Source organism: Zingiber officinale, chromosome 10A (assembly GCF_018446385.1).
Source record: "Zingiber officinale cultivar Zhangliang chromosome 10A, Zo_v1.1, whole genome shotgun sequence".
In the NCBI taxonomy this organism is placed as follows: Eukaryota; Viridiplantae; Streptophyta; class Magnoliopsida; order Zingiberales; family Zingiberaceae; genus Zingiber; species Zingiber officinale.
The window spans coordinates 29849028-29863992 of NC_056004.1; the positions used below are offsets into that span (position 1 = coordinate 29849028).

The 14965-nt window shown below is 36.4% G+C and overlaps 1 protein-coding gene across 3 annotated transcripts in view; it reads right to left on the reverse strand.

The window, feature by feature from the left end:
• LOC122028153 (serine/threonine protein phosphatase 2A 55 kDa regulatory subunit B beta isoform-like) overlaps positions 1 to 14965 on the reverse strand; it is a 32315-nt gene extending 17350 nt beyond the window's left edge. Inside the window, exons 1-7 of one of the 3 annotated variants that reach the window (XM_042587178.1) lie at positions 14544 to 14965; positions 13499 to 13613; positions 10468 to 10571; positions 10292 to 10387; positions 10074 to 10193; positions 6352 to 6543; positions 6011 to 6102 (exon numbers count right to left, since the gene is read on the reverse strand). In XM_042587178.1, coding sequence (XP_042443112.1) covers positions 6011 to 6102; positions 6352 to 6543; positions 10074 to 10193; positions 10292 to 10321 — 434 coding nt within the window. In that variant the 5' untranslated portion in view covers positions 10322 to 10387; positions 10468 to 10571; positions 13499 to 13613; positions 14544 to 14965. Of the gene's footprint in view, positions 1 to 6010; positions 6103 to 6351; positions 6544 to 10073; positions 10194 to 10291; positions 10388 to 10467; positions 10572 to 13498; positions 13626 to 14543 lie in introns of all 3 variants that reach the window. The other 2 variants (XM_042587177.1, XM_042587176.1) reach the window with 2 other exon arrangements.

Below are 14965 nucleotides of genomic sequence, written 5' to 3' on the forward strand. Positions count from 1 at the left end.
TGTTTTCATATTTCAATTTGTTCATTTATATTTCATTTCTTCTAATAAGTGGTGTAACTGATCTCGTCTACTCCTCGATTTACGGCTTCGGTAGTAGCGAATGCCATAGCATGTTGCAACCTTCTTCCTGTAAGTCGGCAATCCTGCATGGGATTGGGAATCATGTTGGCAGTTGCAACTTATAAGCAACCTCCCCAACCTTCTTGGTGCTGGGAAAGAGGCCTTTGTAATTAATGAATAAACCCTTGTGAATATTGCTTTGAAACATCTTGAAAGGAGTAGGTTGGCGCTTCATTAGGACTTTATCCCCAATATTAAAGCTCACATGTATCCTTTCCGAATCTGTCCACCTTTTCATCTTCCTAACTGTTCATTCCAAATAGAACTTGCAATCTCTTGTTTCTTTAGTCATTTCTTCGCCATCAAGTATGCAACACCACCACTTCAAGTATAGCCAGTTGCTAATGGGTGGGGATGTTCGGTTGCCCGTTCACAATTTTGAATGCACTCTTGTCAGTCGTTGAGCTCTTCTACAAGTTATAAGAGAATTGAGCCATGTCAATCAACTTCACCCAATCCCTTCGGTTGGCTGCCACAAAGAGATTGAGATACTGTTCTAAAAGTTCATTGAACCACTCTATTTTCCCATAAGTTTAAAGATGTAAATTTGTGGAGAAGTATCTCATCAACAACTTAAAAAGCTGTTCATTCATGACTTTTCTTGAGTCTTTGGATGATGATATTGCAAGACACCCCAATATTTGACAATGTACCTGATCACAAGATTTTTGTCACCTCTAATGTCAAAGAGTGAGTGAATATTGCATACTTAGAGAATCAATCAACCACTACTAGATTTGACCCAGGCTCTCTAACTTTAGGAAGATTCAGTATAAAATCCAAGAAGATGCCTTACCACGGTTTGGATAGCTAGCATTGACACTAGAAGCCCTGATGGCTTTCGGCTTGCTAACTTTTCTTACTAGCAGATTAAGCAAGTCTTAATGTATTAGTCAACATCATCCTCCATCTTTGGCCAGAAAAGAGCATTCATACAATAATAACTTTGGTTGGAGCTTCGTGCACCGGACTACCCTTTTATCCTCCATCTTGTCCAGAAAAGAGCATTCTAAAGCAGCTTAAGTTCCCGTCCATAAGGTATCATAGTATTTTTTTAAAAGAATGGTTCTCATCAAAGCCCTGGTAACTTTGGAACATAGACTTGATTTCCTGTGGCAATAGATAAATTCCACTTGGAACTAGAATCTTAGAGTCTTGCTATCTTTAATCACTTTCAATGGTGTCTCATCTTGATGGTCACTTTGTAAGTTCAATCAAATATTGTCCATAAAGTGGGTTTGTAAGTGACTAAGATTGTTCTGAGTGTCTTATAAAGTAGGATTGTACTTGACTAACATTATTGCAGCTGTCATGTCTCCTAGAAGAGGTCCAATCTTGCGACTGAGAGCCTCGATGGCAACAAGTGTTCCACTCAGCTTGTGCTCTATTGACATGTCAAATTCAGCAAGGAAACTTTATTAACAAGCTTATTTTGGAGGCAATCTCTTCTTAGCTTGAAAATAGCAAAATGTAATTTTATCGATGTTGACTACAACATGCAAACCTAGCAAGTAATGCTTCCAAACTCATAGACAATGGACTATTGTCATCATTTCCTTCTCGTGCACAAGACATCTTTATTTCATATCATTGAGCTTCTCACTCTCATATGCAACTGAGTATACATTCTACATAAGTACCCCACTAATGGTGAAGTCAGAGGCACAAATGGGAAGTGTAAAGGGTGTTTGGGAAGTTTAAGCATTTGATTCATCAACAAAGTTTGCTCAGTACTACAAACAAGTACATAGTGGCGACATATATCCTCTACTCCTTGCAAGTCATAGTTTGGAAAAATTGTTCTACATTGAATAAGAAGTTTGTGATTTCTTTGAATCTATAAGTTCATTATAACATTTTGGTTAGGGTCTTCAGAAGTGTTAGATGGGGGTGTTTGGGCCACATCCCCTAGCATTTAGTTCTCGATTGAGTAAAGTAAGCATGACTCTCAATTCAACAATTTCATATTGTAGAAGTTGAATGGACTCAAGGGTGAAATCCTGCATTGTTCAATTCTTTCCTTAAGTCCCATATGCTCCTTGGGGCTCGCAGTTGACTATCTAATCCATGCTCAGGACTAGTTAGATAATTGTTTCTCACATTTCGTTGCATCCTTCCTTGAAGCATAATCATTATCTTTAGAGCTTATAGGTCTTTTATTTTCCTATGGCTGATGAATCACCTTAATCATTCTAATATCTCTTTGCAAGGCTATCAGCATATTACTCTATGAGATCCCATGAGAGCCTTGCCCAGCATTGCCTTGAGTGATATCTATTTGACCCTTTTATTTTAGACACTCTTGCTTGGAAGAGTTTGTTATTGGTGCAACAAAGTTATAGCAAAGGCGGCTCAAATATCATTTGTAGCAGGTTAACTGGTCAGCGTCCGTGTAGCTATTGTGGCAAGTCCATTAGCCAAGGGCAATCTTCAGTTCTTGGTTACTTAGATTATCCATGAAAGACTTCATAGGCTAAGTGGTGGTTTAGGCTAGAGGCTCATCTGCATGGAGCTAAAGTTGTTTGGCCAAAGGGCCTAATTACTTAAAATTGACAATATGCAAGTGTAACAAACAAATGTAAGGAAGTTATTTTCCTTACGGTATATCCAAGAGTCATCCCCCACTGTACCTAGAAAGAAAAGGATTTTAAGGGACCAATTTGGATGAAACTTTTCTTTGTTCACTTATCCATCGAAATGAGATCTAGATTTGGCGGGATGGAATAACTCGTAGTTTACAAGACGCCAGGGAAAAGAAAAACAAATATCTGTAAGATATGTTAAGATGCGGGACCAGTTTTGGTTCCTAATAAATCAACAACCTAAACTTGACTGAGACGGCGAAACCAACTCAACAATAGTCCACCACATGGCTACCACTATAACAATTTTATAGAGAGTTTAAGCAAGTCATCTGTGAGTTATCCGAGATGACAAAGGTCACACAGACCTCGACAATAATGACCACTACAACTTAAAAGATTTCACGTTAGGCTGTCATGATGCACCACCACCAGCAATGACATCATATCCTTGGCATGAGCTTCCATAAGATCCAACCATCAACCACAAGGAGATAGGAGTTTGTGCGCAACAACTATGATGAGGTTAGGATTTCCTCTTCTTTTTTCTCTTCCTCCTATCATGTTTTCTCCTCTCCAATTCCTTCCTCTTCCCATCAATAACTTTGGCACCATATTTCTGCATTAGCAACATGGCACAGAAACATCTCATTAATTAGGGATCAAAACCCCAGCTCGAAGTGAAATCTCAAATCTTCTGTCAATGTCAGAACCACTGCAGCCAAAGCACTAATATCTAATGATAATTAAAAAGAGAAAAAATAATAATAACTTCAACTATCCCTTAAATGTAAAAAAATGCAGCCGGGTACACGAAATGTGGGGTTTTGGGAAGGGTCGGACCACAACCACATTGGGTACGCAGCCTTACTCTACATTGCAAGAAGTTGTTTCGGCAGCCCGTGACCACAAGATCACACGGCAACAATTTTACCGTTGCATCAAGGCTCCCCTTTATAACAATAATATCAAACAAGTTCAATCCCAAATTTCTTCTTCCAAGAAAACCTCAATTCTCTTCTCTTAATGAATTCCAAGAGACCTTTTGGTCTTTAACTCTCCTCAATCAACCAAATATTAGTTATCCTCATGCATTGGTATTTGATCGTGTCTCTAGTAATTGGTATCAATGCCATTCCATGGGCGAGTTACCTAAAGCCATAAAAAACATTAAAATGCAACTCCTCAATGAGCTCCATGAAAGTTGTGTGACCTACTGAGATCATAAATACCTTTGTGAAGGACAAAACTATAACGGGCAAAAATACCACCTTCAACAATAATTCAATGGAGATTGATAATTTCAAAACAAATGGCCACAAAGGGGGCTTGTTGAAGGGTTTTAATCCATAGTTAAAAGATGCATAGATCCATGCCCCCCCCCCCCCCCCTCTAAGAGGCTATTGGTAAAGAGCAAAAGTTAATATCATCATTTAAAATTTCGATCCGTGCTGAAGGGTTTCAATCCTAGATCAGAACCATACAATTTCAATACCGTATCGTTCTATCCCGATATAGTTTCAATCAAGAATTCAAATATAGTTTTTGTGCCGCTCGAAATGGTCGGTTTTTACCGTTCCAACACGGGAGTGGCACCGGCACAGCATGAAGGGCCAATTTTGCTTGCATCATTGATTGTGTCATGCATGCACAATGCCCACAGTTCTTGGTTTAAAAGTAAATTTGCGGATTTAAATAATTCAATCAATTCCCAACTTAATGTGATATTTTGAATAGACTTTTATAAACCCTAATTAAATTATCTCAATAAAATATATAAAAATATATATTTAAAATTAAAAAAAAAATAATAAATTTTATTAATTGATATTCTAAAAAATTACTATTTTAAATTTTATTTAAAAATTCAAAAAAAATTTAATGAATCATATTTATATTCTAATTTTTTTTATTATTTTATATTTTTTTACTTAATTGGTATTCTGATTTTTTTTACTATTTTAAACATATATTATTTAAATTAATAATTAACTAAATGAATAAATAATTAATTTATATAATTATTATATACAAAGTATCATCTTTGTGTTAATTTATATACTGATTATAGAACTAATGCTTCCATTTGATTCACGCCACGACTTTTGGTATTAGAAAGGTAACATATTATGATGTATCAATTTGAATTCGAATTATTGATAGATCAATTTTCTTTAAAGAAAACTATATCTTTTCGAAAAATATTAAATTGTTCAATAATTGAGAACTTATATAAAATCAATATACAATTTATTTTTAAATTATACATAATAAATATATTTATCTAATAATTATTATATATAAAAAAAAATACTGAAAGCGTATCGACGCAGCACGAAATGATACCGAAATCGTATTGCTCCGATCTGGGACCGAAACATGGCACGGGTCGAGATTTTAAACATTGGTTTCAGTATTTTTTTTTAATATAAAATATATTAACTAAAAATAAAAAATTAAATCTAACTATTTAAAAATAAAAGATATAAAATATTTTATATATATATATATATAGATATATATATATATAATGAAGTAATTTTATTAGCCTTTAAATAAACTATTTAAATTATCTCAATCATAATAGAGAGTTGATTAAAATTATTAACCTAAGTTTATTAGTAAAGTCTAAGTTAAAACATAACGTTGTTCCCTGTTTTGCGACGACCGCGAGCACGTCGACTGGCACGACTAGTTGCAACGACCGCAAGCACACTAGCTCGCGTGACGGATCCAGACACGTCGTCAGGCTCGAGTGACGGGTCCAGACGCGTCGCCGAGCTCAAGCACCACATCCGGACTCGTCGCTAGGCTCACGCGCCACTTCCGGATGCTTCGTCGGGCTCGCGTACCGCATCCGAACACGTCACCTGTCTCACATGACAGGTCTGGATACATCGCCAGGCTCGCACGACAAGTTCTGACGAATTGTTGGGCCTGGGCGACACCTCTAAATGTCGGCGTTGTGACAGTGTCTGTTCGTGGGTGGAACGAGATGTTTCACCCATATCGCGTGAAATGCGTCAAAATTTTAATCTTTGGTTAATATTACATCAATCAGACAACCAAAACCAACCAATTTATGATCAAATTTAGTGGTTGACATCCACATTATGTAAAAAAGAAAATAACTACCTATAGAAGAAGCATGTTTATATTTTCATGCTAAAAGGATGAGCTGCCCAAAAGAAAAACATAACTAATTGAGCTAAAAGGAAGATTAAATGAGCTTTGCCATAAAGAAACTAAACACAAAAAACAGAGCACGTGAAAAATGGACGAGGATAATTGAAAGATGCATGATTCACCTGTTAGTTGAGATGGAATTTATGTGATAATCATGGGCATGAGCATATATCCTTCGGCATTTAGGAATAAGGCTTGTCTCTTGACTCGTCGCCTATATTTGCATAGAAAGATACATACTTAAAATTGATTACAACTTGTAAAACAGAATGCATACAAGTTTAAGAAGCAAAATCTGTGAAAGGTTGCAGATTGCATGAGCCAAAGGTGAATGCAATAGGGTGTGTTAGTATAGCTATAAGTGCAAGGTTGATTTGTTCAATGGATGAACTCCCTTTGTAGATTTTAATGCATCTAGGTTGCAAATCATATTTTGCAAATTCAATAGGACAAGTACAAGTACCACTGGAAGACGAAGCAACGAAGAGCCTCCGGGAGGGATGGAAAAGTCATTGCTCAAGTGGCTGTGGGGTCTTTCTGCATAAGCACCATCCGGAACAAATCTTGTAGCAGTTATACTTGCGCTAGCAATGCTCCCATTTTCTGAAGTATCTATATTGGTTTCAGAAAACTTCTTCACTTTCTTTTCTTGCACCTATTTAGTTTCAAGAAGTAACAATTAATAGAGCAGTCTAAAACATACAATTTCAAGGTCCATTATGAAATTATGAAAAATCATCTCATTTTCTTTGAAATTTTACAACAATTCACTAAGAATTGAAATCATATGTAAGTTCTAACAAAACCACGAGTTTGAGTTTCTTCTCATACTTACATGTAATTTTGGAGCAATAAAAAATTAATACTTTTGCTAACCTAGATAAAAGCACAAAATTATTTTGGAACACTTCTACTACTCAAAAAAATGCTTTTAATAGGCAATGTTATAAAGTAAAAGAACCAGATATCATCTAATATGCAATAAGAACTACTTCAAGGGCCCAACAGATGAAGTCTGGATAAAATGGTGGAATTAAGACTGTAGTAGTGCGTGTGCGTTTAAAGATAAGTCCAAGAAGTAACATTTAATTAGACCACATAACATGTATGTCATGGATGGCTAAGTAATCATAGAAAGAATAGTAAACATCCTACATATTACTAAACTTTTTATAATGCTTTCACTTAAGCAGGCCTTGTTCAATAACATGACCACCATGCATCACTAATGGAATGCTCTACTACTACGTAATTATGCCAATAGAACCATTGTAGGATCAAAGGATAATAGGCAATGATCAAAGCCTACAACATCTATATACACACATCTGAAGTGTAGAATGGAAAGGTCTCCCAATATTTCAATCTTCAGTGCCTCCAACTTAGGATGAACGATATAAAGGAAGACACTTATGAGGAGCTTGCCAAAGTGATCTTGCAATAACATTAGATGGGAAAGATGTCTATAAAATCGATTGAAAAAGCCTCGAAGACTATGCGAGTGGTCATCTTAGCGTTATGTTGAAGCAAAAGATGATATTGCTCCCATGGCAAAATATAGGCAGGTAAATCACGAGGGGCATTTTGCCCTAGCGGAGTGACCCTTTGCATAGGAGACGTCAAGCACCCAACGAGGCATTTTGTGTTGGCGCAACGGGCCGACAAGAGGGGAGGAGTGAATTGCCTGAAATAGAAAAAATACCCTCCAAGTTCTTTCAACTCTAAAAATACAACAACAATAAAATAACAACACTAAAGAAGACTCAGCAGTTGACTTAGTTACAACCTGGGTGGTTGTTAATCCAAGACGATTGAACAACTCACTAAGAATCTCCTTCTTTGAAGACGGAAAAGTCTTTTACACACTGAAAGCTCTAAGAGTTGCTAGGAAGTTAGTATAAGAGTTGATTTTCATTTCCTAGCTCCAGGGGCTCTTTTATAGAGCCTGGAAATTCTATCTACGGCGTTGAGGGTGCCTCCAAGAGACTTGGAGGGCGCCTCCAGCGCGACGGTGGATAAAACTTTATCCACCGTTGAAACGGTCATCTTTGACTGGTCGAGGGCGCCCTCAATGCCATTGAGGGTGCCTGGGATAGTTATGGAGGGCGCCCTCCCGCCTGAAGAAGGCGAAGGCGCCTAGGTCGCATCGAAGGCGCCTTCAGCTTGCTTTTCCAGCTCCTTTTCTTCTTCCGAAACTCCAATCGCTTCGGTAATTGCGGCCAACCGAAATAGGGCTCACCCGAACCCAATTTCCGACCTTCTCCTCGAGCAGGCTTCCGCTCCGACTTCTCGTCCCTCAAACGTCACGTACGTTCTTCTCGTCCACCGGTGTACTCTTTCGCAACTCTTTCATCCCTTGGACGCACCGAGCCCGTCAGCTCCCTTCCCGTGCCGTCCTTCTCGCCAGCTGCGTCTTCCGCTCGACTTCCTGCGTTCTTAAGTTCCTGCACACTTAGACACAAGGATTAAAACAAAGCAAGACCTAACCTAACTTGGTTGATCACATCAAAATAACCACGGGGTCCAACATTTTGTACCCGTTGGAAATTAACTCCAAGATTTATTGGAGCAAATACTCATACAAGTACCAACTGAGCACCCACTAGGGCTTAGTGTCATGTTGTCACTATTGAAAGAGATTATCAATCACATCATACACCTGAAAGATTTCACCCTTATACAAATCCCAAGATAATAGTAGTGAGTAATAACAAAATGTTCTCATAACACTAGGATTGATAGTCCGACAAAGAAGAAGGATAAACATGTGCATCAATTTGCTCCCATGAGACTTAATTAGATTCAAGGATATCGACAATGTACATGGTGAGAGAAGATCCAAAATACCTTGGCCCATGAACCAATCTTGAATTGCAGCGAACCACAAGGTATAGTTTCTCTTATTCAACTTCTTTATGGTCATCATCACCCAAGAAACTCAGAAGACTGGAAAAAGGACACAGATGAAAGCCGTAATTGAGAAATTCGACATTTGAATTAAAGATAGATCTTGATGAAGGCGTGTCTTTATACAATGGGTCATGAAAAGAAGTCATTTCCCTTGGTGGTATTTGGAAAACCTATGTGAAGAATAGATGACATTAAAAATAAAAAAAATTATGGAGAAGTGCTGCTTGTGGTGTGAGAATAACCATATCCATGTAGTGCAGAGTTGCTTCAAGATCACTGAACAACAAAGTAGTCTATGTCGTTTGGCAGCAAATTAATTTAGTGAAGATGACTGGTTTGCAGAAGGTTGAGCCCGTCACTTGACACCCACAAAGGTGATGTCACACACATATAGACACAGCAAGGATGCTCATGGAGACAGGTCAAATCAAATGCTTGTGGAGCTAATGTTGCTGAACAGGGATGCTTGCACGGGAATTGCTCCAAGGTGTGCTAAACCAAAAAAAAAAAATGATCCACTATCTTAACGGCCCCCTAGTGCCGACCCCATGGATATGGAGGCAAATGCAGGTACACATGCGTTAGACACAATGGGATAAACCCAGCTCGTCAGTTTCTGAGAATCGACTCTTAGTCATTACGACAGAAATATCATACTCCAAGATGTGCTAAAGGATTGCCTAGGCGTGGCTGCAACTCATAATAGATGCCAAACATCAGACAACTCACAATACAGAGAGTGAACAACGCCCCTCTAAAACCATGAAAAAGGTAAATGGAAAAGCCATTAGGGATTTCCCTGAGGTACTCCTCTCTACCTACACTTTTTGTTATAGTAAATTTCCAATTTATCCCTTAAGATATATGGTGTTTATAAAAGCTCCCTTTGCAGCTCAGTGAAGTTTTTATGTACTCTTAATATTGAGCATGCAAAGTTGAAATAACAAACTATTTGCTTTTATCATCTTTGATTATGCTAGCATATATAATCCTCGATAGAACTCTGAAATTATTGGTCTACATCAGAATGAATCTAATGATGCCAAAAAAATTATATGAAAACCCACAAAATATACATGATAAGCTACTATAGATTGATAGAGATAAACAGAAAATGTTTCTTATGAAAATTTTAAAAAAAAATTATGCACAATCAAAAAGTTAACAATCACACAACTTCTTACATTAACTAGACTTAGAATTAGAAGGAAAAATAGTATATTGCACGCGATTGAACAAAAGCACGACAATCTCCTGGATAAGAAAAGGTCTTACTTTCCAGTACTTAATAGTCTTGTGATTCGTAGAAAGAAGGAAAAGAGAATTATTGACTGTCTGACACCATTTAATCTTATTAATCTTCTCCTCTATTTCCAAGCTTTTAAGATAATCAAACTGCAGCACAATATGGAAAAAAAATATATCAGATTTCTACTACATTTCTACTACATATCACGATACATTGTAGATAGTTGTTATTTAGAACAAAGTACTTCAGGCTCATGGCTTTGGAACTCAGTCATGTAGCAGAACTCAGGGTGCCTAGTAATTGGACAATCTTGCTTCTCCAAGTCCTTTCGGAAACCATTCTGTAAATCAAAATGGAAAATGTGGAAAGTGAAACAGGATAACAAAAAAACACAAACAAGAAGTTCAAAGATATGCATACATGTCTAACATCTGTCCTTTCAAACAAAACAACACGCCCTCCTCGATCACCAGTGGCAAGATGATCTCCAGACTTGTCAAATTCAATGGCTGAAATAATATCAACTGCAACAAAACAGACATTAAGAATGTTACATAGCAACTCACAGAATCTTGAAGAATATAAGATTAGATATGCAACTTCAATATGAAAAAGGTATCAAAAAGTCATAAACTTTGTCACTAGACAAAATAGAATGTGAAGTTAGGACCAGATTATTCCATATGGTCAATTTTTTTTAGCAGCGATGGAAATAGGATAGAACAGTACCTTATGCGTGGGCAACTATACCATTGGTACCTAAGCTCATGTCAACCATCTTATGTCAGATATGAGAAAGAAATCTTAAGAAAGAGGAACTTGAAGCAAAACTCAACATCAGTCATAATACAGTTGTCTAGTAGTAGTTGACTAAGGTGATGGTAACAGAAGTAGCCGAAGAGTGTTGAAATCATATAGATATTTTACTACCTTTATTGAGAAGATAAGTGAAAATTAAAGGAAAGCTGCCAGATGCTAGTACATACATTTTTTGGATGTGAAAATGCCAGGAGAAAACTGATTATTTATGTTTCATTTGAACATTAGTCACAAGCCGACCCACCTAGTAGGATATGATTTGGTTGTTATTATTGCTGAGAGGGTACATAGGGATTATGGGTTTGAAACGAGAAATGAAGAAAGAAAAACTATATTAGATTTTACGATAACAGATGACCTTATATTAGCTAATACATTTTTAAAAAAAAGAGAAGAACACTTAGTCGAGTTCAAGAGTGAGAATAATAAATCGCAAATTGTCTTTCTTATAGTTAGGAAGAATGATAGAAAGATTTGTAAAGATTAAAAGGTTATCCCTAAAGAAAGCTTAACTACCCAACATATGTTAGTAGTATTGGATATACGCCTCAAGCATAGTATCAATAGAAAGAAAATATATATAACTCTTAAAATTAAGTTGTGGAAGTTAAAGAATGAAAAGCAAAATATATTTAAAAAGAAGATAGGAGTACAAGTATTAGGTGAAATATATGGTGACTTTAATACGACATGGGATAAGATAGTATCAAAGTTGAAAATAATAACTAAGAGTGTTCAGGCAATCAAGCAGGCATACACCACTAAGTAAGGAATCTTGGTGGTAGAATGAGAAAATACAAGAGCAAGGGAAGGAAAAACAAACAGCTTATAAGTAATTATATATAAGAATGAGGAAAACTTTAAAAAATTATATACAATAGCCAAGAAAGAGACTACGAAAGTAGTGAATAAAGCAAAGAATGAAATTTTTAAAAGATTACATCAAAAATTGGATAAAAAAAGTGAAAAGAGACGTTTATAGAATAGCTAAAGTGAGAGAAAAGAAGACAAGAGATTTTATCCAAATAAAATGAATTAAAGACGAATGTAATAAAGTACTAGTAAACGATGGAGAAGAGGTATTTTTATCAACTTTTTAATTAAGATTTAGGTGACCAACTTAACTTAGATAATTTAAGTAGGTCAAATGAGTACAAAAATTTAAATTTTTATCATATAATTCAAACTTCATAGAACAAGCTTTAAATGGAATGCATAATGGAAAAGTCATGGGACTATATGATATTTCGATAAAGATATGGAAGTGCATCGGGAAACAAGGTATTGAATGACTTAAAAAGTTATTTAACATGACATTGAAAATGAAAAAAATGTTTGATCAATGGAGGATAAGTACTCTAGTTCCTATATATAAGAATAAAGGAGAAGTACAAAATTATGCAAACTATAGGGATATTAAACTAATAAGTCATATCATGAAACTCTGGAAAAAAGTAATAGAAAAAAATTAAGGAAGGAGACCAAGTGATCGAAAATTAATTTGGGTTCATGCTTAGAAGGTCGACAGAAGCTGTACATCTTCTTTGACAACTAATAGAAAAATATCAAGAGCAAAAACAAGATCAACATATGGTATTCATTGACTTAAAAAGTTTATGATAGAGTCGCAAGAGAAATTATATGGAGAATTCTAGAAAAGAGAGATGTTAGCGTCACATATATTGAACTAATTAAGGATATGTACGAGAATGCAACGATCAGAGTAAAGATTTCAAGCAGAATAACTGAAGCATTTCCAATAAAAATAGAGTTACATCAAAGATCATCTCTAAGTCCTTATTTTTTTACACTAATTATGGGCAAACTCAATACACACATTCAAAACACAGTACCGTGGTGCATGTTGCTTGGAGATGATATTATTTTGGTAGATGAAATAAGTGAAAGAGTAAATGTTAAACTATAATCTTAGCGGAAAACATGAGAAGGGAAAGGTTGTAGACTTAGTAAAATAAAGACAAAATATATGGAATTTAAGTTTAGCAATATTAGACGTAATAAGACAATTGTTAAGATAGGATATGACAAATTTCTCGAAACCAAGAGCTTTAAATATTTAGATTCATTTTTGCAAAACAATGGAAGGATTGAGAGATATGTCGTACATAGAATACAAGCAGGATGATTAAAATAGAGGCGAGCTTTGGGTGTTTTATGTGACCATAAAATATCTCTAAAACTTAAAGGAAAATTCTACAAAATCACAGTTAGATCTACTATGTTATATGAAGCTGAATGTTAGGCTATAACTCGAGCACATGAGCAGAAGATGAGACTTGCAGAGATGAGAATGTTAAGATGGATGTGTGGACATATGAGAATTGATAGAATAAGAAATGAGAACATTAGAGAGAAAGTCAAAATTGCATCTATGGAGAGAAAACTCTTAGAGACACGTTTAAGTAATACGGGCATGTACTTAGACGACCAATAAACGCTCCGGTTAAGTGATGTGAAACTATGACAGACACATATCAAGCGAGGAAGAGGAAGACCAACAAAAAACTTGGTTAGCAACAATAAAACAAGATAAAATTTATTTAAGTATAGATAATGATATAGTAGGAGATAGAGTTTAATGGCATAAAAGGATCCATATAGCCAACCTCACCTAGTAGGATAAGACTTGATGGTTGTTGTTGTAGTCACAATCGTCATAAACAACTATTCATATCAACCAATGTTTAACAAATCCTAAAAACAATTGGTTTGCAAGGAACTTGAACCTGTATCAAAATCTTACAAAAATGAAAAAATGTAACATAAATTAGTAATAAAAAAAAGTGATGACTCAAACTAAACTAAGTAGTTCATTATTTAAGAAACATGCCCACAAGTTAATCTGCATTACTTTTAAATGAAAATGGAAAAGAAGTGAAGCATTTCACCTAAAGTGTAAAGGAAGTGAAGCATTTCACCTAAAGGCGTGAAGAAGGAAACAAAATGATAGACGCAATGATGAAAGTAATGTCGGGAGAAAACAAATATTCCTCATAAACATTGATGTCAATCTTCTTATGATGACAAGGGTATTCCACTCTTCATTACCAAAAGATACATAAGTGGCTTCACAGGACATCCCCCAACTCCATTGTATCAGCTCCTACTCAGGCATATCAGATAAGTGGTGAGAAAATGCTTTTAACAAAGATGGAAAACTTAGGGGGGGTATTCTGAGCTGGTTAAAGAACTCGATATATCAGTAGCTGATAGCTAACTGAAGAATGGCACTAGCATCACTGGTATGCAAGAATTAGCAAATCAGCCAACGCTTCCACAATGTATCATCGGGTGTATGAATGAGTTATTTATTTCTCAGGAAAATAATTGCAAAACAAACGGCTAAGCAGTCCACGGTCACAAATACCAAAGTGGAAACGAAAGGAAAAAAAGTACAGTAGGACCGTATCCTGCAGTAGTTTCATAATTGATATGATTTTATACTTCAGAGAAGGAAACAGGTTCCACTTTTTCTTTCAGAAAGAGGAAGAGGTACAGTCGTACAATTCAGCTCTACATAATTAGTAGCAAATATATGGCTAAACTAGTGTGAAAGGTAAATTGTCATCTCCAGCGGACATAAAATCCCTAAGAAACCCTAACCTCGCCTAGGAGCACCAAGAACCAACCTAAGTAAGAAATCAAGAAATCGATACCTTCCTGGAGCTCCTCGCCTGCTGCCCGCTCCCCAAAAACCTGCGAGAATTTCCATTCCAGTGGTGGCGGAATAGAAGACTCCGCCGCCGTAGTCCCAACGTCCACGTCGCAGCTTCCCTTCATCTCAGGACCAAATTTCCCGAGGGATCGGCCCTCGCTATCCCCGATTCATCAGCGATCGGGCCAGTTCGATTCGTCCAAATCAAACTGCCTTTCCTAGCGGTGACTAGGATGACGATGGAAGAGGGTGAGAAGATTTTTGAGATAAACGCAAGAAGATCCGTTAGCTCCCTCGCGCTGCTGTCGCCCTTGTAATTTCGCCCTAACAAGGTCAAACTATGTAACGCCATTATTCGCCATACCTCTCGCTTTCCCTAGCGAATAGCAATCAATCATTCCTTTCCCAGGACAAAAAAAAAAG